General features: G+C 37.1%; 2 protein-coding genes across 2 annotated transcripts in view; one reads left to right on the forward strand and one right to left on the reverse strand.

Annotated features, from left to right (window-relative positions):
* The window catches only part of LOC107569892 (son of sevenless homolog 1-like), a 22,025-nt gene extending 15,114 nt beyond the window's left edge, over positions 1–6,911 (reverse strand). Inside the window, exons 1-2 of the mRNA XM_016256060.1 lie at positions 6,737–6,911; positions 6,603–6,702 (exon numbers count right to left, since the gene is read on the reverse strand). Coding sequence (XP_016111546.1) covers positions 6,603–6,689 — 87 coding nt within the window. The 5' untranslated portion in view covers positions 6,690–6,702; positions 6,737–6,911. The remainder of the gene's footprint in view (positions 1–6,602; positions 6,703–6,736) is intronic.
* A 1,200-nt stretch (positions 6,912–8,111) lies between these two features.
* On the forward strand, positions 8,112–19,580 carry rfc4 (replication factor C (activator 1) 4). Its single transcript, XM_016256053.1, is given in 11 exon segments — positions 8,112–8,257; positions 10,176–10,299; positions 11,468–11,546; positions 13,946–14,042; positions 14,660–14,706; positions 16,425–16,609; positions 16,681–16,801; positions 17,902–18,027; positions 18,101–18,181; positions 18,254–18,367; positions 19,383–19,580. Coding segments are annotated over 10 exon segments (1,062 nt in total). The 5' UTR covers positions 8,112–8,257; positions 10,176–10,183; the 3' UTR covers positions 19,479–19,580.
* The last annotated feature ends 635 nt before the right edge of the window (positions 19,581–20,215 follow it).

Raw genomic sequence — 20,215 nt, forward strand, 5'->3', positions numbered from 1 at the left:
CTCTCTCTCTCTCTCTCACACACACACACACACACACGCTCTCTCTCACACACACACACACACTCTCTCTCACACACACACTCTCTCTCTCTCTCTCATACACAGACACTCACACACAGACACACACTCTCACACACACACACACTCACTCTCTCTCACTCTCTCTCTCTCTCTCATACACTCACACACAGACACACACACACTCTCTCTCTCTCTCATACACAGACACTCACACTCGCACTCACACACAGACACACACTCACACACTCTCTCTCTCTCTCTCATACACAGACACTCACACACACTCACACACACACTTTACCCTACTGTACCAGAGTACAGGATTGACGTCAAACACGCTCGGGTCACTGGGGCAAGAAACACAAGTGAGAAATCATGCCATCACTGCTACACTAATAAAACTAACCATCACGAAAGAGAACTACAGATCTCAGATTCATCTAGAGCAGGAAAAACTAATACTTCATCACAAAAATGTCTAATTAAATTAAGTGAAATATAAAAACCAATCAAAACTAAACTAACTCTAAAAATGTTAAATAATTGCAAGATAAAAAAATCAAAATAAAACACCTATTAAAAGTTAAATAAATCATAAATATGTCAAATTAAAATGAGTAAATAACTGCAAAAAAGATCAAAACAAAGCACTTACTAAAAATTCAATCATACAAATGTAAATGAAAAAATGAAAAAATCTTAAAACAATTTTACAAATGTAAAATTAAAACAAGTAAATAATTTCAAAGCCAATAATCACAAACATTTAAAATTGAAATAAATACATAATTTAAAAAAATCTAACTAATCAAAATAAGACTTAAATCATAAATGTAAAAAAAAAAATTAAAATAAAAAATTAAATGTGTAAATAATTGCAAAAAATCTAAATAAAGCATTAACTACAATTTACATCATACCATAGTAAAATTAAAATAATGTAAAATAAAATATCTAAATAAAACATTTAAGTGAATTAAATCATACAAATTAAAAAAGTCAAAACATAAATTAAAAATATTATACTTGCTAAAAGTGCATTTAATCATAAATTGATCTAAGCCATTTTTAAATGAAAATAAAGCTCTTACTAAAATTATTTAAATAAAAATGTACAATTAAAATAAATAACTTTAAAATAAAAAACTAAATTAATTAAAAGTTAAACAAATAATAAATGTCCATAAAAAAATAAAAATAAATTAAATAAAAAATTGCTTACTAAAAAAGATGAAATATTTTATTTGTTTACCTGCAAGTCACGTGATCATGAACCAAAGAAACATAACCATGTGAACGTGTTGTAAAATTACTGAAATTTTAAATCAAATTCTCAGAGACTTCAAGACAATATTTGAGCTCAAAGGAGTTCAGCTGACAGATGCAGAACTCCGGTTATTCTGCATTTATGATGGACAATATTATCTATATCTACAGCCAAACCAAAGTTTATTCAACATTTCTCACATTATCACGGTTTATTCTCTACAGTTTAGAAAATGTTAATAAAATATGAGAAGAACTCAGAGTTAAACTGATTTCTGAAGGCTCATGTGTAGGGGTCGAAGCTGAAGATGCAATAAATCACAATCCACTGCACTGAAGTTGTTAAACACCTCAATATTATCTATTTATGATTTATGAAAACCCGGACTAAATCACGGAATCCAGGCATACAAGTGGAATGTACTGTATGACGCGGAATGTCACGGAATTTGTCAAAGTTTGGATGAATTAATGTAATGTAAAGTAGGTCAGCACACTTAAATCAAACCACGATACGGACTCGTATCTGTAAATACTAAGCCGCAAAAATACTATTTAAATATGAATCCTGCATGTTCTGCACGTCTCTGTGTATGTGAGTGGCACACACGCGCGGTGTTGCCAACTGAGTTTCACAGAAAGTTGCTAAAGGAAGGTCGATTTGTTGCTAAATCGTCATTGTTGACGTCATTGCGTAACCACAACGCAAAATTATGTCACAACATCAAATCTCAACAAAAAATATATTTTATATACGCTAATTTTAGGGAAGCACGATATTATCGGACTGATATCGGAATCGGCCGATAATGGCTTTACATGTAAATATCGGCATCGGCCGACATAAAAATTATAAAATTATTATTATTTACATAAAAATTATGCCAGAAGCTATAGCTTACATGAAAAACAAAACAAACACAAACATGACACTTGTAAATTAAATAATTTTATATATACCGATTTATTCATTAATGTGTAATATGTTTTATTTTTTAAACAAATCATAAGCTCTAAATGATTTTCAGAATTTTTACAACTCTTTTGCTTTAGACCATCTACAAATGTTAAATCTTAAAATAAAATGTTAGGGTTAACGCTGCATCTTTCTGGGGGGAAAATGCAGCGGTTGATATATAGTTATTTTCAAAGCTTCAATGTATTGTCAACAAACCTTCATTATTGTTTATTTAATTCTAACAAATAAGTTCTTGTTAAAAATTAACCAAAATTAAAAATATTTTGCTTATAATCTCTGCAGAGGAGAGACTTGGTGTTGTTTCCAAACAAAACGAAATATATCGGTATCGGCCAAAATGAGTCGAAAAATATCGGCATATCGATATCGGCAAAATCCAATATCGTGCATCCCTAGTTAATTTAGATCTGTTTGTAAAATAATATGCATCACATAATATTGAAATATAAATAACTGTATTTTAAATACATTGAATTATTGAACACTTACACATTTTTGATTGATTACCATTTAAGGTTTTTTTAATAGCTAGTAAAACTACACATTCTGAACAATTATGCTTTAACAAAGTCTTTTTCAAGGATTTCTATAGTCTTTGGCTTTAAGCGGTGTATTAGTAGTTAGTATGCTACACTGTAAGAAACGTCTGTAAAATAGCGCACAATCTACTATGTTAATATGAAAGAATTTTCCGTATTGGTTTTTTACCTGCATTTTAAATTACGCATTGTGTTTTCAGGTTACAGGGTGATAATGGATAATGTCCTGGAAGATTACTAGCATGTTTTACATTTTTCTTACAGTGTACTAACTGATCAACAATCGCAGGTACAAGCTACTAACAAAGTGTCTCATAAATGAACAATTATGCGATTATTATTAAATTGAACAATTGCAAATAGCAGCTAACTTAATTCCTGTGATGCGTGTAGTGCGAAGCATCTTTGGTTTCCTCTTTTTGTGTCATTTAGATGGAAAATGTGTGCCTTTTTATCGTCTGAGTCACTTATCAAAAGTTGCTAAAAGATGACAAATAAATCGTTATATCATACACATAGGCTACAGAAACTTAAAAGGTCCTCATGGCGACCCGTCAAAATAAAGGCTCGGTTTAGCTTAAAGAAATTGTCATAAATATTATTTGTTGCTTACTTCAAGTTTTACTAAATGTTTATGCTGGGTGCTCAGATCCCTTGTTATTCTTAATTTTGACACTAATTTTAATTTTTACACCAGACATATATATATCGGTTCAAAATATCGGTTATTAGTCTACTTAATAATCAGTATCTGCATAGCCTTGAAAAACATATTGGTCGAACCCTAATCATGTGACACTGAAGACTGGAGGAATGATGCTGAAAATACAGCTGCACATCACAGAAATACATTACAGTTTAACAGATACTCACACAGCTGTTTTAATTTGTAATAATGTTTCACTGGTTTTACTATATTTTTAATCAAATAAATGCAGGCTTGGTGAGCAGAAGAGATGTCTTTAAAAAAATCTTCATTACAAAACCTCCAAATCCAACTCAATAACAATAAATGAGACGCACACTAAAGCGCAGCTAAAAACTGAAGATGCTCATCTTCAATAATCCACTGACTGTCAATAAACATCAGAACAGACACTCTTCTGTTAATCAGACACGTTTAGCAACTGCTGATGATCTTAACGAGGCCAGATATCAGCTGATTGACCAGGTCAACATATCACATGATGCTGAGATCAAGGATCATGTGATCAACAAATTAAAGGAACAGCACACTAAAATAAAAAATAAAAAATCTATCCTCAGTTCATCAGAGATCGAGATGAGTTTGTTTCTTCATCAGATTTGTAGAAATGCAGCATTGCATCAGTGTCTCAGCAATGGATGCTCTGCAGTGAATGGGTGCCGTCAGAATGAGAGCTGATAAAAACATCACAATGATCCACAGCACTCCAGTCCATCAGTGAACATCTGGAGACGACAAAAGCTGAAACACATCCAGCATTAAGACGCTTTTATACGCGTTCATAATCCATAATAACGCTTCCTCCAGTGAGTCAGTGTTCTGGTGTGAATCAGGAGAGAAATCTGCACAGATCAAGCAGCGTTTAAACAGCTCTAAACACATATGTGGCTGGATTTTGATGTGAGAGACAACAGCAGATGCACTTTTTCACTGGAGGAAGAGTTATTATGGATTATAAAGAGATATTGCTTGTTTTTGCTCTATTTCTCCAACAACAATCATTCTGAATACAGCCACAGCGCTGTTTTGCGTCTCTGAGCAACATGCCGGTGTTTCGTTCCTGAATGAATCACTCGTTTAAATGATTCGGTTCAATCGCAGCGACTCACTTATTAACAGTGCTTTGCTGCCACCTGCTGGCGGTTTCCATTTCACATTTCGGCTTTTACTTTCTTTTCTTTTTCATGTTTTAAATCATTTCAAATATCAGTATTCAACGTTTTATGTTTAATATATCAAAACATTATTTATGCATTTGTAATTGCAGGTTAAATGCATTCGTGTCTTGCATTAAACAAAATACATGTGTGTAAATACATCTAAATGTAGCTTCAGATGCAGCTTTTGTGCTGTTTCAATTTGCTCGGTAACAGCCCATATGTCTTATTATTCTAATTCACTGATTAAATGTAAGAATTTGACTCAAAAGATAATGCACACTTTTAGCGAAAACGGCTTTATGAAGGTAAAAATGCCCATAAAATGCAAAAATCAGATTAAACTTATTGGAAAAGATTAATTTCTATCAGTATGAACTGACCAGCACACAGAATATGAAGAATATTAAAAACATTCGGAGTCTTCAGCAGTGCTTAAGATACCAGCACAATAACACACTCAGCAAAATATCGTCTAATTATCATCATCGATAAAATCCCAGAAAATATCGAGATATCATTTTTTGTCAATATCGCACACCCCTAATCCTGCGTTCACATTTTAACGTGATTTAAAACATTAAACTAATATTTATCGACCAGCATGCAGAATACTACGCCATTATCACTACGCCATTTTTATCTTAAGTGAGGGTAAACAGAAGAGAAAGAAAAGCTAGTGTACAGCATCTTTAGATCTGTGTGCGTTCGGTGTTAAAGAGACAGCAGCCGAATAAACACGCTGCCTGTCATTCATGTTAATCAGAGAGCAAAGGAAGCAATCGCTTTAATAACTTTAATTCATCTATATTTTATGTTTCAGGCATCATACGTGTCCCTGCAGCACAGAAGCAGTGTTAAGTCGCTGGGGGATATTTGTAGCAATAGCCAACAATACATTGTATGGGTCACAATTATACATTTCTCTTTTATGCCAAAAATCATTAGGATATTAAGTAAAGATCATGTTCCATGAAGATATTTTGTAAATTCCGTACCTAAAACTTAATGTTTGATTAGTAATATGCATTGCTAAGAACTTCATCTGAACAACTTTAAAGATGATTTTCTCAATATTTAGATTTTTTTGCACCCTCAGATTCCAGATTTTCAAATATTGTCCGATCCTAACAAACCATACATCAATGGAAAGCTATTTATTCAGCTTTCAGATGATGCATACATCTCAATTTCACAGCATCTTTAGATCTGTGTGCGTTCGGTGTTAAAGAGACAGCAGCCGAATAAACACGCTGCCTGTCATTCATGTTAATCAGAGAGCAAAGGAAGCAATCGCTTTAATAACTTTAATTCATCTATATTTTATGTTTCAGGCATCATACGTGACCCTGGAGCACTACAGTCTTAAGTCGCTGGGGGATATTTGTAGCAATAGCCAACAATACATTGTATGGGTCACAATTATACATTTCTCTTTTATGCCAAAAATCATTAGGATATTAAGTAAAGATCATGTTCCATGAAGATATTTTGTAAATTCCGTACCTAAAACTTAATGTTTGATTAGTAATATGCATTGCTAAGAACTTCATCTGAACAACTTTAAAGATGATTTTCTCAATATTTAGATTTTTTTGCACCCTCAGATTCCAGATTTTCAAATATTGTCCGATCCTAACAAACCATACATCAATGGAAAGCTATTTATTCAGCTTTCAGATGATGCATACATCTCAATTTAGAAAAATGGACCCTTCTGACTGGTTTAGTGCTCCAGGGTCACAGATATCGGTCGCTCGATCTTCTGATATCGGTATCGGCACTAGGCCTCATCAAGTTTAAACGAGTCTGCCATGTTTACCCTGCGCTCGCAACACCAAGGTCGTGGGTTCGAGTCCCGGGGAATGCATGAACTGATATAACGGATGTCGTGTATGTTGATTGATTGATTGATTGATTGACAGCTGTCTCACCTTGTTGAGTGACGGCACCAGCAGTCCTCTCCATTTGGGCGCGTTCTCCTCACTGTAGAAATCATACTGGAAGGGTGCAGCCTGCATGATGTGTGTGTGTGAGTGTGTGTGTGTGTGTGTGTGTGTGATTGAGAGTGTGTGTGTGTGTGTGTGTGTCACATCCACCTGATCCGAGGAGGAGGAAGAGCACACCTGTCTAACGTGACCATCGCATCCTCCAGACAGCAGCGGAGCTCCAGCATGCGTTATCGATCAGCTATCGATCCCCGAGGCGATCAGTGCGCGCGCATCTCCTCAGATATCGATCAGGTATCGATCGGCGCGATCAGGCTGGGCTCGCTGGGACTCCAGTCACAGAGCGGGTCGGTTTGTCGGGTTCCGCCGTGTTTCGATCAGATCTCGGTGTTTTATTGATCCGCGGTCGTTCGGGCGGTTCACGAACATGCGCAATAAAGCGCCTCAGAAAACTCCCCGCTTTCGCCGCGTCACCTCGAGATCCGCCGCGAGCGCTCGAGCACCGGCTGAAGCGCGAAAGCCCAAACCGAGAGCACGACCCGAGGGTGTAAACGCAAGAGTCTCTCCGCGGTTTGAAAGAGACGAAGCAAAAACACTGTGCGTGTGATGACGCGATGACGCAATGACGCACGGGCGGCGCAGGCAAACTAACAGATCGCCGACCGTTCCGAAAACCCAGCGTACGAAGTATAAAACAATACATATAACAGTATATATATCACAATTAGAGAGTATAATAATGCGAGATGTGAAATATACATTAGAAAGAACACGCTTAGAGTTTGACACCTGTGCATTTTATTATTTATTTATTTTTACAAATTGCAATAGTTTGGATACAGCCCGTGATTTTGATTTCAAACACGACACTGATTTTTAGCTTCTTAATTCGCTTTCTCTCCGAGTGGGATGACGTCATGACGTCAGACGTAACTAGCGGAGCGCAGGGACGCCGATCGCAGCACTACTGTAACACGTTTAATCTAATATGTTTTCTACTCCTGTAGTACTGTACTGTACTGTTATATGTATTATTTATGTGCTTATTGTAACCTAACTTTTAAATGAATTTTAATCCGTTTTTATTTATTTTAATCTATTCGTTTTATTTTTAATACAAATTAATTTTCTAATATAATGACTTTTATTTAATAAAATATTATTTACAGTTGTATTGCATCAGTTTTATCTTTAATTTAATTTATTTTAATATTTGCATTATTTATTTAATTATTACAATTTATTTATGTTAACACAAATTGGCATTTTTATTTATTTCAATGTATTTAAAAAATTTTTTTTTAATGAAATCAACTTTTTAGGTCTAGTTTGGTTAGCCCGAGAATAATGCATGTTATAAACACGGAACGATCATTCGGCTTCGAAATAAATATTCCTAGCATTACGAATAATATTAATGTTATTATTATGTTTATAAACAAGCGTCATATGATCGAAACCCTCAGCGTGATCACGTCAGCGGCGTGCGCCAGTGACGTAAAACGTGCCGACGTCATCACCCGCGCGTCTGGCGGGAATCCGACGCGGCTCGCGGACTGTCGACAGCCCCAGAAGAGTTTGAGTCGCGTTTATTTGCTCATACAGTGGTTTATTCTGGTTTCTCTTCGCGTCAGCGTCAGGTGAGGGCGTCTAGCTAGCCACAGGTGTGCGTTTGTGTGCGGAAACGGCGACTGAATGGAGATACAAGATGAATTCTGACTATAATGACGACGATGAAGTCCAGATTAATAATCACAATGAGAAATATCAGCAATGAATATCATAATTGCTAGTGTGTGTGTGTGTGTGTGTGTGTGTGTGTGTGTGTGTGTCTCTCTCTCTCTCTCTCTCTCTGTGTGTGTGTCTCTCTCTCTCTCTCTCTCTCTGTGTGTGTGTCTCTCTCTCTCTCTCTCTCTCTGTGTGTGTGTCTCTCTCTCTCTCTCTCTCTCTGTGTGTGTGTCTCTCTCTCTCTCTCTCTCTCTGTGTGTGTGTCTCTCTCTCTCTCTCTCTCTCTGTGTGTGTGTCTCTCTCTCTCTCTCTCTCTCTGTGTGTGTGTCTCTCTCTCTCTCTCTCTCTCTGTGTGTGTGTCTCTCTCTCTCTCTCTCTCTCTGTGTGTGTGTCTCTCTCTCTCTCTCTCTCTCTGTGTGTGTGTCTCTCTCTCTCTCTCTCTCTCTGTGTGTGTGTCTCTCTCTCTCTCTCTCTCTCTGTGTGTGTGTCTCTCTCTCTCTCTCTCTCTCTGTGTGTGTGTCTCTCTCTCTCTCTCTCTCTCTGTGTGTGTGTCTCTCTCTCTCTCTCTCTCTCTGTGTGTGTGTCTCTCTCTCTCTCTCTCTCTCTGTGTGTGTGTCTCTCTCTCTCTCTCTCTCTCTGTGTGTGTGTCTCTCTCTCTCTCTCTCTCTCTGTGTGTGTGTCTCTCTCTCTCTCTCTCTCTCTGTGTGTGTGTCTCTCTCTCTCTCTCTCTCTCTGTGTGTGTGTCTCTCTCTCTCTCTCTCTCTCTGTGTGTGTGTCTCTCTCTCTCTCTCTCTCTCTGTGTGTGTGTCTCTCTCTCTCTCTCTCTCTCTGTGTGTGTGTCTCTCTCTCTCTCTCTCTCTCTGTGTGTGTGTCTCTCTCTCTCTCTCTCTCTCTGTGTGTGTGTCTCTCTCTCTCTCTCTCTCTCTGTGTGTGTGTCTCTCTCTCTCTCTCTCTCTCTGTGTGTGTGTCTCTCTCTCTCTCTCTCTCTCTGTGTGTGTGTCTCTCTCTCTCTCTCTCTCTCTGTGTGTGTGTCTCTCTCTCTCTCTCTCTCTCTGTGTGTGTGTCTCTCTCTCTCTCTCTCTCTCTGTGTGTGTGTCTCTCTCTCTCTCTCTCTCTCTGTGTGTGTGTCTCTCTCTCTCTCTCTCTCTCTGTGTGTGTGTCTCTCTCTCTCTCTCTCTCTCTGTGTGTGTGTCTCTCTCTCTCTCTCTCTCTCTGTGTGTGTGTCTCTCTCTCTCTCTCTCTCTCTGTGTGTGTGTCTCTCTCTCTCTCTCTCTCTCTGTGTGTGTGTCTCTCTCTCTCTCTCTCTCTCTGTGTGTGTGTCTCTCTCTCTCTCTCTCTCTCTGTGTGTGTGTCTCTCTCTCTCTCTCTCTCTCTGTGTGTGTGTCTCTCTCTCTCTCTCTCTCTCTGTGTGTGTGTCTCTCTCTCTCTCTCTCTCTCTGTGTGTGTGTCTCTCTCTCTCTCTCTCTCTCTGTGTGTGTGTCTCTCTCTCTCTCTCTCTCTCTGTGTGTGTGTCTCTCTCTCTCTCTCTCTCTCTGTGTGTGTGTCTCTCTCTCTCTCTCTCTCTCTGTGTGTGTGTCTCTCTCTCTCTCTCTCTCTCTGTGTGTGTGTCTCTCTCTCTCTCTCTCTCTCTGTGTGTGTGTCTCTCTCTCTCTCTCTCTCTCTGTGTGTGTGTCTCTCTCTCTCTCTCTCTCTCTGTGTGTGTGTCTCTCTCTCTCTCTCTCTCTCTGTGTGTGTGTCTCTCTCTCTCTCTCTCTCTCTGTGTGTGTGTGTCTCTCTCTCTGTGTGTGTGTGTGTGTCTCTGTGTGTGTGTGTGTCTGTCTGTGTTCACAGGAGGAGAAATGCAGGCGTTTTTGAAAGGGTCTTCGTCGCAGAGTGTTAAAGCTCAGAAAGTATCCTCCTCTTCATCATCAGCTGGAGAGAAGAAGCAGAAGGCCGTGCCCTGGGTGGAGAAATAGTGAGGCCTCATCATGTCTGCTCATACACACTCAGTCAAAGCTTTCTGAATGTTAAAGACGTCTCTTCTGCTCACCGAGCCTGCATTTATTTGATCAGAAATACGGCAAAAGCAGTAGAATATTATTACTATTTAAAACTGTTTTCTATGTGAATATCTGTTAAACTGTAATGTATTTCTGTGATGCGCAGCTGTATTTTCAGCATCATTACTCCAGTCTTCAGTGTCACATGATCTTCAGAAATCAGTCTAATATACTGATCTGCTGCTCCAGAAACATTTCTGATTATTACAGAGTACATCTTTTCAGGCTTCTTTGATGAACAGAAAGTTCAGAAGATCAGCATTTATCTGAAATAAAAAGCTTTTGTAACATTACACACTCTACCATTCAGAAGCTTGGAGTCCGTGTAATATTTTTCTCTGTAAGAAATTATAGAAACTAATACTTTTATTCAGCAAGGATGCTTAAAACTGATCAAAAGTGATGATAGAGACATTTATAATGTTACTGAAGAGTTCTATTTCAGACACTTCTGAACGTTCTATTCATCAAAGAATTTTTGAGCAGCAGATCAGCATATTATACTGATTTCTGAAGATCATGTGACACTGAAGACTGGAGGAATGATGCTGGAAATACAGCTGCGCATCACAGAAATACATTACAGTTTAACACATATTCACATAGAAAACAGCTGTTTTACATTCTAACAATATTCTACTGCTTTTGCTGTATTTCTGATCAAATAAATGCATGCTCGGTGAGCAGAAGAGACTTCTTTAAAGAGCATCAGAAACATCTGACTGGTCGTGTGTGCAGCCTGTGTTTGGGCTCCGGTGTGTGTTTCGTGCAGTATTTCTGGTTTGATGGGTGTTTCTCTGCCCTCTCCAGCAGGCCGAGGTGTGTGGATGAAGTGGCCTTCCAGGAAAATACATTACAGTTTAACAGAGATTCACATAGAAAACAGCTGTTTTACATTCTAACAATATTCTACTGCTTTTGCCGTATTTCTGATCAAATAAATGCATGCTCGGTGAGCAGAAGAGACTTCTTTAAAGAGCATCAGAAACATCTGACTGGTCGTGTGTGCAGCCTGTGTTTGGGCTCCGGTGTGTGTTTCGTGCAGTATTTCTGGTTTGATGGGTGTTTCTCTGCCCTCTCCAGCAGGCCGAGGTGTGTGGATGAAGTGGCCTTCCAGGAGGAGGTGGTGGCAGTACTGAAGAAGTCTCTAGAGGGCGCTGATGTGCGTGACGCGTGGTGATCACATGACATTTCACAACCAATCAGCAGCCTGATCCCAAAAGCGCCATGCTCCTTCCTCAGTCATCATACACTAAATATATATTTTAAAAAAACACGCGCACATATTTACAACAATTGAAATAAAATAACCGTTAACATAAAATATATATTTATGTATTATAATTAGTTGCCAAGTCAAATGTCTTAATGTTCATTTAGTTGAACTTGAAGTAAAACAAAATATAAAAACCTTTAACTTTTTCTATTTTAATTAGTTGCCAAGGCAAAACTTCTCACTTTAATTTAAGTTAATGTAGTGCTGGACGGTATGATCAAAAATGTATATCACGGTATTTTTCTAAATGATACCGGTTTCACGGTACATAACGGTATTGTTTTTTCATGCATGAGCGGGTGTTAACCATATCTTCTACTGATTGAGAGGAAATACTGCAGTATATTGACTTAGAATGCACTATTTTACTGTCATGATGAGTGAATATTGTCAGAAAATACCACACTAAATAGTGACTAAACACGACCGCTTTTAATACATGTTAACCAGGAGTCTCTCACTTATAATCACAGCATCGTCTGATAAACTCAGCATGCATCTACACTAAAGAGCGGCTAAGCGGTGGTTTTGGCTATATTATGGTTTTGTCTCGTGCGGCGCACTGCCTGCGTCTGAGTAACAAACTAAAAACAACAACAAACTAAAAAGTGCATGTGATATTAACAGACGAACTACGCTCATATTTATAATTCCTAACAATCAGTAAGCGACAGGTGCTAGGAGACGCTGTTTTGTACTCATTTATTGAGGAGTCGGCTGCGGTGCTTCTCTGCCGCTCACTGCACAGAACAGACGCCGAGAGAGGCGACACTTCTCCGGGAAAGCCAGACCTCGCGCTCGCGGGACAGCACTGGAGAAATCCTCCAACTGAACCATAGCTGAGCTTTATCCAGAAAAGCCGCTAGGTTTGTCAGTACGAATATTCTCTGGAAAAAGCCGCTAAAAGGGTCTGAAAGTTGCTAAATCTAGTGCTAAAGTGGCGCTCGTGTGTGTGAGACGCGGGAGCTGATGGAGCGGGCGCTGGATATTTGTGGAGGTCAGTGTGGATATTGTGGATGAGTTCTTCTGTGTCATCACGTTCTATTAGTTCTACAGCTGCAGCTTCTGAACTAACACATGCAGCTGTTCCCTCACCACAGTGCAGCAGTGAAAAGAGACCTCTCTCAAACAGTGTCGCGTTCACAACCTCGTTTAAGCGACATACACCGGTATTGCGGTATTTTAAAAATTAATATCATAACAAAAATAAACACCGGTATTCGGTATGAACCGGTATACCGCCCAGCACTAAGTTAAAGTACTAAAATTACTAAAACTCAATATAAAAAATTAAAAAAAAAAATTTTTAAACTTATTTTATTGCAATCAGTTACCAAGGCAAAATTTCTTTAAGTACTAAATTGCCTAAAACTGAAATAAAAATGATTAAAACCCAAACGGATATCAAAAACATACACAACAAAATAACTTTAATTTTAAAATGGAAAATATAAGAACAAAAAGTGCAGAAAAATTACCAACAATTTAAATGTATTTCAATTGTGCCAAGACAGTTAAAATTTTAGTTTTAAGGTTGAAAGTATTATTAATAAAACTTGAATTGTACCCTATTTTATTTAGTTGCCGAGGCAAAATGTAAACTTTTAATTCAAGCTGAAGTACTAAAGCTGAATTAAGCACAAAAAACGACAACAAAATGCCTAAAATTAAGTAATATGAAAACTGAAAATATCAAAATGAAAAGTAATTCTGGATATGAATTGATTTGACATCACTGAGACCAAAAATTGATCTGAATAATGTCTGCTTTCTTCTGTAGTTCAACTCATTTCATAAATGATCAACTCTACACAGTTATTGAACTGATCTGAATGATGTCTTGATTCTCTTATTTTCCCGTTCGTCTCTGTAAAGCTGCATTGAAGCGGTCTGTGCTGAATGAGTACAGTGGTGAAATCCATCCGCAGACTTTTAGCATCTTTTTAAACTAGATTTGATCAAGTGTTATTTAGCAGATGCCGCTTAGGCCATACAAGACTGACTAAAGGTGAAGACTCTACTCATGCATGTTCTGCAAGATTCCCCTTTCTGTCAAACATATTTTTATGTATGTAGAAAACTCTTTTACGACGTGAACTCGCTTAAAGATTTATTTAGTGTAATGTTTCCTGGAAAAGTTTTAGAATTTGTATCATACGTTAATGTAAAAAATCTTGTGTGATATATCTTGTTTGCTGGTTTTTATTGTATTTGTTATAACCTAAGATGCTGGCATGGCATTGAATAAATATATACTGTACAGTGATGTTAACGTGTCGTTGCAGCTGCCCAACCTGCTGTTTTATGGCCCTCCTGGAACCGGAAAGACGTCCACCATCCTAGCGGCCGCCAGAGAGCTTTATGGGTAAGATCTCCAGCTGTGTTCCTGACGATAACAACGTTTTGTTGTGCGATACATCGCCCCAGAAATAACTGCGATAAGCGATTTTATTCCACTTAATATATAATCATGATGTAACAGCATAATAATGCAAGAAGGCCTACACACTTCCAAATGACAACAAGCTTTTAATTCTTAAGAATATTTAGGTCTTAGAAATTAAGTATCAAAATATTAGATACCTTAAAAAAACTTGAATAAATAGTAGTGCTGTCAAACGATTAATCGCATCCAAAATAAAAGTTTTTGTTTGCATAATATATGTGTGTGTGTTCTGTGTATGTTTATATAAAGACACACACATACAGTATATATTTAGAAAATGTTTACATGTCTATTTTTATATTCATATAATTTATATTATAAATATATTTAATATATAAACACAACCTTTTTCTGAAATGTATACATGCATGTGTGTGTATTTATATATACATACTCAGAACACACACATATATATTATGTGAACAAAAACTTTTATTTTGGATGATTAATCGTTTGATAGCACTAAAAACATTTTCTAACAAAAAATTCAAAGTAACAAGTAGGAAAAAAGAACTTACAGATTTTTCCCTGACCTTCTTTTCTCTAAATGAAGGGTGCACACTATTGCTGAGAAACACGAGCACTACTCCGCACTCAGATGTGCGTCAGATCCCTGAACAAGGCCATATCTGCAGATGAAGCTGTTTGTAGAAGCGTTTTTAAATTTGTACGAGAAGCTGCAAAAGACACGGGTGTGAGTGGAATGCATGGTGACATTAATTTTTATTTAAATATAATGGGCGATATATTGCGTCAACAAAAATGATTGAGGTCATGTACATATATTGTGCGATAAGTCGATATATTGATTATTGCGACAGGCCTGCTGATGCTGATTTAGAAACTTACGTGTGTGTGTGTGTGTGTGTGTGTGTGTGTGTGTTGACCTGCTCGTGTGAGTGTGTGTTGACCTGCTCGTGTGAGTGTGTGTTGACCTGCTCGTGTGAGTGTGTGTTGACCTGCTCGTGTGAGTGTGTGTTGACCTGCTCGTGTGAGTGTGTGTTGACCTGCTCGTGTGAGTGTGTGTTGACCTGCTCGTGTGAGTGTGTGTTGACCTGCTCGTGTGAGTGTGTGTTGACCTGCTCGTGTGAGTGTGTGTTGACCTGCTCGTGTGAGTGTGTGTTGACCTGCTCGTGTGAGTGTGTGTTGACCTGCTCGTGTGAGTGTGTGTTGGGAATGATAGTATTATATACAGTGATGAAGGGCTATGTCGATTAGCATTGCATTATTAAAGCAATAATCCCCGTGAAGCCGTGGTTTACAGTGAATTTATAACAGCTAAGAGGCGTTGTTATGATGTGAAGCAGAGTGCCTAAAACCCCCTTAGCTGTTATAACGGCTTCTCGGGGGTTACTGCTTTTATAAAACGGTTATTTCATATACGTAGTAAGGTTTCACAAAATAAAACGGAGCAAATAAAGTGTAATGATATTAATAAACACAGTATTCTTCCACCAAACAATGTAGCTCCTCAGAAACAGTTGTGGTTGCTACAAAGTGGTTGCCGAGCAACACACAAACGTAAACAAAGCTGTGTGTTACTTTGTAGCGTCATTTACAACAGCTTCGAACACGGCTCAGCCAATCAGAGCCAAGCACCGGAACTCTCCGCTTTATCATTGGATATTTTCTTTATAAAATATACCTAAAATTGCTTGAAGCAATCAGGATTAATCATATCCAAAATAAAAGTTTGTGTACATAATATATGTGTGCGTGTACTGTGTGTATATATAAATACACACACATGCATGTATAGATTTAAGAAAAAGTTTGTTTATATATTAAATATATTTATATATAATATAAAATATAATGATATAAATTTATAAATATATATATACATGTAAATATTATAAAAATATATGCTGTAATTGTATTTATACATAATAAATATATACAGTACACACATATATTATGTAAACGAAATATTTTATTTTGGATGTGATTAATCGTTTGACAGCACTATATTAAATATATACATGTAAATATTTTCTAAATATATACTTTGTGTCTCTTTATATATACATAATAAAAATTCACAGTACATTATATAAACAAACTTTTATTTGGATGAGATTTAATCGTTCCCCAGCACTAATAAATCATGATTTTTCTACAGTAACTTTTACTGCTGAATTATCCTCTAACCTAATTCATAATAGTATTTTTGTCATAGATTATGATCACGTATTATTATTTTTTTCATTGTCTGTATTTAGTAGATTGTGTGTAGCACACAGAGTGATGATCAGGTCAACACACATTGAGATTGAGATTCAACACTGACTTAGGATCGGTTATGGAGCCAGCCCTAGTCTCACACTGACCGAACGCGGTGTTGCTCTCTGACCCGCAGCGGGAAGCCCTGTCCTCCGTTTAAGATCATCATCCTGGACGAGGCGGACTCCATGACCGGCGCGGCTCAGGCGGCTCTCAGACGCACCATGGAGAAAGAGTCTCGAACCACGCGCTTCTGCCTCATCTGCAACTACGTCAGCCGGTCAGTGTGAGCCACCACGCAATCCCATGAGCCTCTGCCGCTGCACAGACTAACTGCTGCTGTCTCTACAGGATCATTGAGCCGCTGACCTCCAGATGCTCCAAGTTCCGCTTCAAACCGCTGGCCAATGACATTCAGCAGGAGCGCCTGCTGCAGATCTGCGGGAAGGAGAGCCTCAAGTACACCACAGAGGTACATTTTAATATACATGTTCATTTATTTCATCTTTTACTTTTTTAAATTAAATTTTTTTTTATATAAATCTTTCATTTATTTTATTCATTGTGTTCAGTGCTGTTTGTTAGGGATGTAACGATATAATCAATATCACGAGAGCAAAACTGTCTCGATATTATCACGGTCTCGTGACGGTATGAAACGATAGATGTGTGTGTAGTTTATAAAATATATTTAAACTTCTTATTCTAACATAAAAGGTGCTTAAAGTTGTGTTTTGGGGCATTATGCTTTTGTCAAACGAACTAATTTTATTTATTTTATTTTTTTTATCTGTTAAATTTTAAATTTTCCTATTTTCCATTTTTATAATTTTTTTCTTTTATTTGTATTTTTAAAATACATTTTTCATTTATTTTATTCTTTTTTTTATTTAATCTACTTTTTTAAAATTAGTGTTTTTTCATTTTTTTTTTTTCTTTTTACTTTGCATTATTTTAAAATTATTTTTAATTTATTTTTAATTTATTTTATTCATCTATTGTTTAATTTTATGTAATATTTCTTTAATTATTTAAAATTTTTCTTGGTAATGGAAAAATCCCAATTACTGTTCACACTTTTCACAGAAATATATCTTCATTTAAAAGTTATTTTTAGTATTTTATTTATTTTTAATTTAATTTTACTTATTTATTTACTTTTTAAAAATTGTTAATTAAAATAATTAATTCATTCATTTTTCTTATTTTGTTTTCACTTTAATTTCTTTATTTTTGTTGATAATGGGAAAAATCCCAATTACTGTTTACACTTTTCATACAAATATATACATTTACAATTTAATTTTACAAATTTTTAATGTACTTTTTATTTTATTTTGTTCATTATTTAAATTCATTTATTTTTTTGTTTATTTTGCAAATCTGTTTAATGTTGTGTTGTTTTTATTCATTTATTTTTGTTGTGATATTGGGGGAAAATTCCAATTACTGTTGACACTTGTCTTTATAATGTTTGACTGATAAAATACTGCTGCAAAAAACAGGTAAGTGGTGTAAACGGAGTAAATGTTTTGGCAAACGTGTGTGTGTGTGTGTGTGTGTGTGTGTCAGGGCATCGAGGCTCTGGTGAGCGTGTCGGAGGGAGATCTCAGGAAAGCCATAACTTATCTCCAGAGCGCCGCCAGACTCCACACCGAGCAAGAAATCACTGAGCAGATCATCATTGAGATCGCTGGGGTGAGAGAACCTTCCTGATGGAGATCGAGCATCTCTCAATACAGCATCTCAACACTCAGACTCTCTTTTCCAGGTGGTTCCACCCAAAGTGATCGAGACGCTCCTCCAGATCTCTTACAGAGGCACGTTTGAGAAGCTGGAGCTCGCTGTGAAGGTCAGTCATCTGTGAGGGGTTTCTCTGCAGCTCTGCAGCTCTGATCCATAATCTCACTCTTGATTTGTGCAGGACATGATCGATGAGGGATACGCCGCCACCAACGTCCTCAACCAGTTACACGACGCCGTCATCGACGAGAAGCTGAGCGATAAACAGAAATCCGTCATCACACAGAAGATGGCTGTAAGTCTGCAGAGACGGGTGTGAAGTTTTGTGTCTTTGTTAGCGATGTAACGATATTATCTCGATATTATCGCGGTCACATGACGGTATGAAACGATAGGTGTGTGTGTAGTTTTTCAAATATATTTAAACTTCTTATTGTAACATAAAAGGTGTTTAAAGTAGTGTTTTGGGTCATTCTGCTTCGGCAGTATCTCAAACGAACTCGAACCGAAAGCACAATATGCTTCATCTCTTCATCAAGTCTGTTTCAAAGTGAAGCACACACTTGGTTCAGACGATCGGCTCGTGATCCGGTGTTTTCTGCGTCTCAGAGCGACTCGTTCACACTGAATGAATGCGGTCCACTCCTTTATTTCACCTGCTGTGAGTTTAGCGCGCGTTTGGGAACGCAGCAGACACCAGTTATGCTTTATTTTCACGGCAGATGATGACAGCGTTTCTCTAGATTTGTAGCGAGACGTGTTTTTGTAATCCTGTTTTCACTGAAGCTGGAGTTTCCTTCTAAATAAAAGCTTAAAGTGCAGCATGAATCGCTGACAGCTAGCGGTTTAAACGCAGGCCAGATTCACAAGATCTCTCTCAAGTGTAGAAAGTAGGAAAGAAGTATTGTTATTTCTCTACTGTAGTGTAAAGCTAAAATAATATAGCTATGAAACATTCATTTGCATTTATCTTACAGTGCATCTGTTTCACAATATATGGCTATTACTGTTATTATAATAATTAGTTTATCTTCCTAAAACAGCAGTGTGAGTGTAATTTAGACTGAGACAGTAGATCACAAATAAAAAGAGGGTTGAGTCTCCTTTAAAGTTCAGCTACAAGACAATTCACTGACTTTCTTCTGATTTAAGTTTTCTTAGTTAAGAACAAGTGTCGCAGCTCTTCATTCTGAACTCTCAAAGTGCATTAGAAAATAAAATTTTCCCCCAATTCTTCTTTTTTTTTTTTTTTTTTAGTATAGCAATAATATCGTATCGTGTGGTTTTGACACAGTGTTTGTGTGTTTCAGGAGGTGGATAAGTGTCTGGCAGACGGCGCAGACGAGTATCTGCAGTTACTGAGTCTCTGCTCTGTCATCATGCAGCAGGCCACACACAGCACCTGAGCCGACCAATCAGCTGCTCCGTCACACCTGAGCCGACCAATCAGCACTGGCGCTGATTCCACACGGCTGCCTAGACTGTTGTTTTCAACTTTTTGTACGTGTAACGTTTGCAATTAAAAACACTTCTTTCTAATATGTGTTGTGCTATGTTTTTAATCACTTAAAGAGACAGTTCACTCAAAAATGAGAATTCTGTTTGCTGCTCCCCATTGACTTCCATAGTGTGGGAAAAAATACTATACAAGTCAATGGCTACCAGCAGCTGTATTAATGCCCAGCCAGTAGGTGGCGATGTCCCTCAAACATCACACATGCTTATATTGTTGTATTTTATATGGAGACGATAGCAGTACAGTTCCCAAAAACTTGCACTTTGGAACTAATTTTCAAAAATTAGCGTTTTTAGTCCCGCAAAGTGCCGTTTTCATGTAAATAAACGGCAGAAACGCATACAAGTTTTCTGTTTTGAGTTGAAAACGGTGTTGTGTAAACACCCCCTCCAAATATTGACAGAACTATCCCTTTAATATTTTCAAAATATCATAAATAGTGCTGTCAAATGATTAATCGCATACAAAATAAAAGTTTTTGTTTACATAATATATGTGTGTTCTGTGTATATTATGTATATATAAATACACACACATACAATATATATATTAAAAATATTTACATGTCTATATTCATCTAATTTATATTATATTTAAATATATAAACGACATTTTTCTGAAATGTAT

This window comes from Sinocyclocheilus grahami, unplaced genomic scaffold (genome assembly GCF_001515645.1).
Source record: "Sinocyclocheilus grahami isolate Dianchi unplaced genomic scaffold, SAMN03320097.WGS_v1.1 scaffold1391.1, whole genome shotgun sequence".
Lineage (NCBI taxonomy): Eukaryota > Metazoa > Chordata > Actinopteri > Cypriniformes > Cyprinidae > Sinocyclocheilus > Sinocyclocheilus grahami.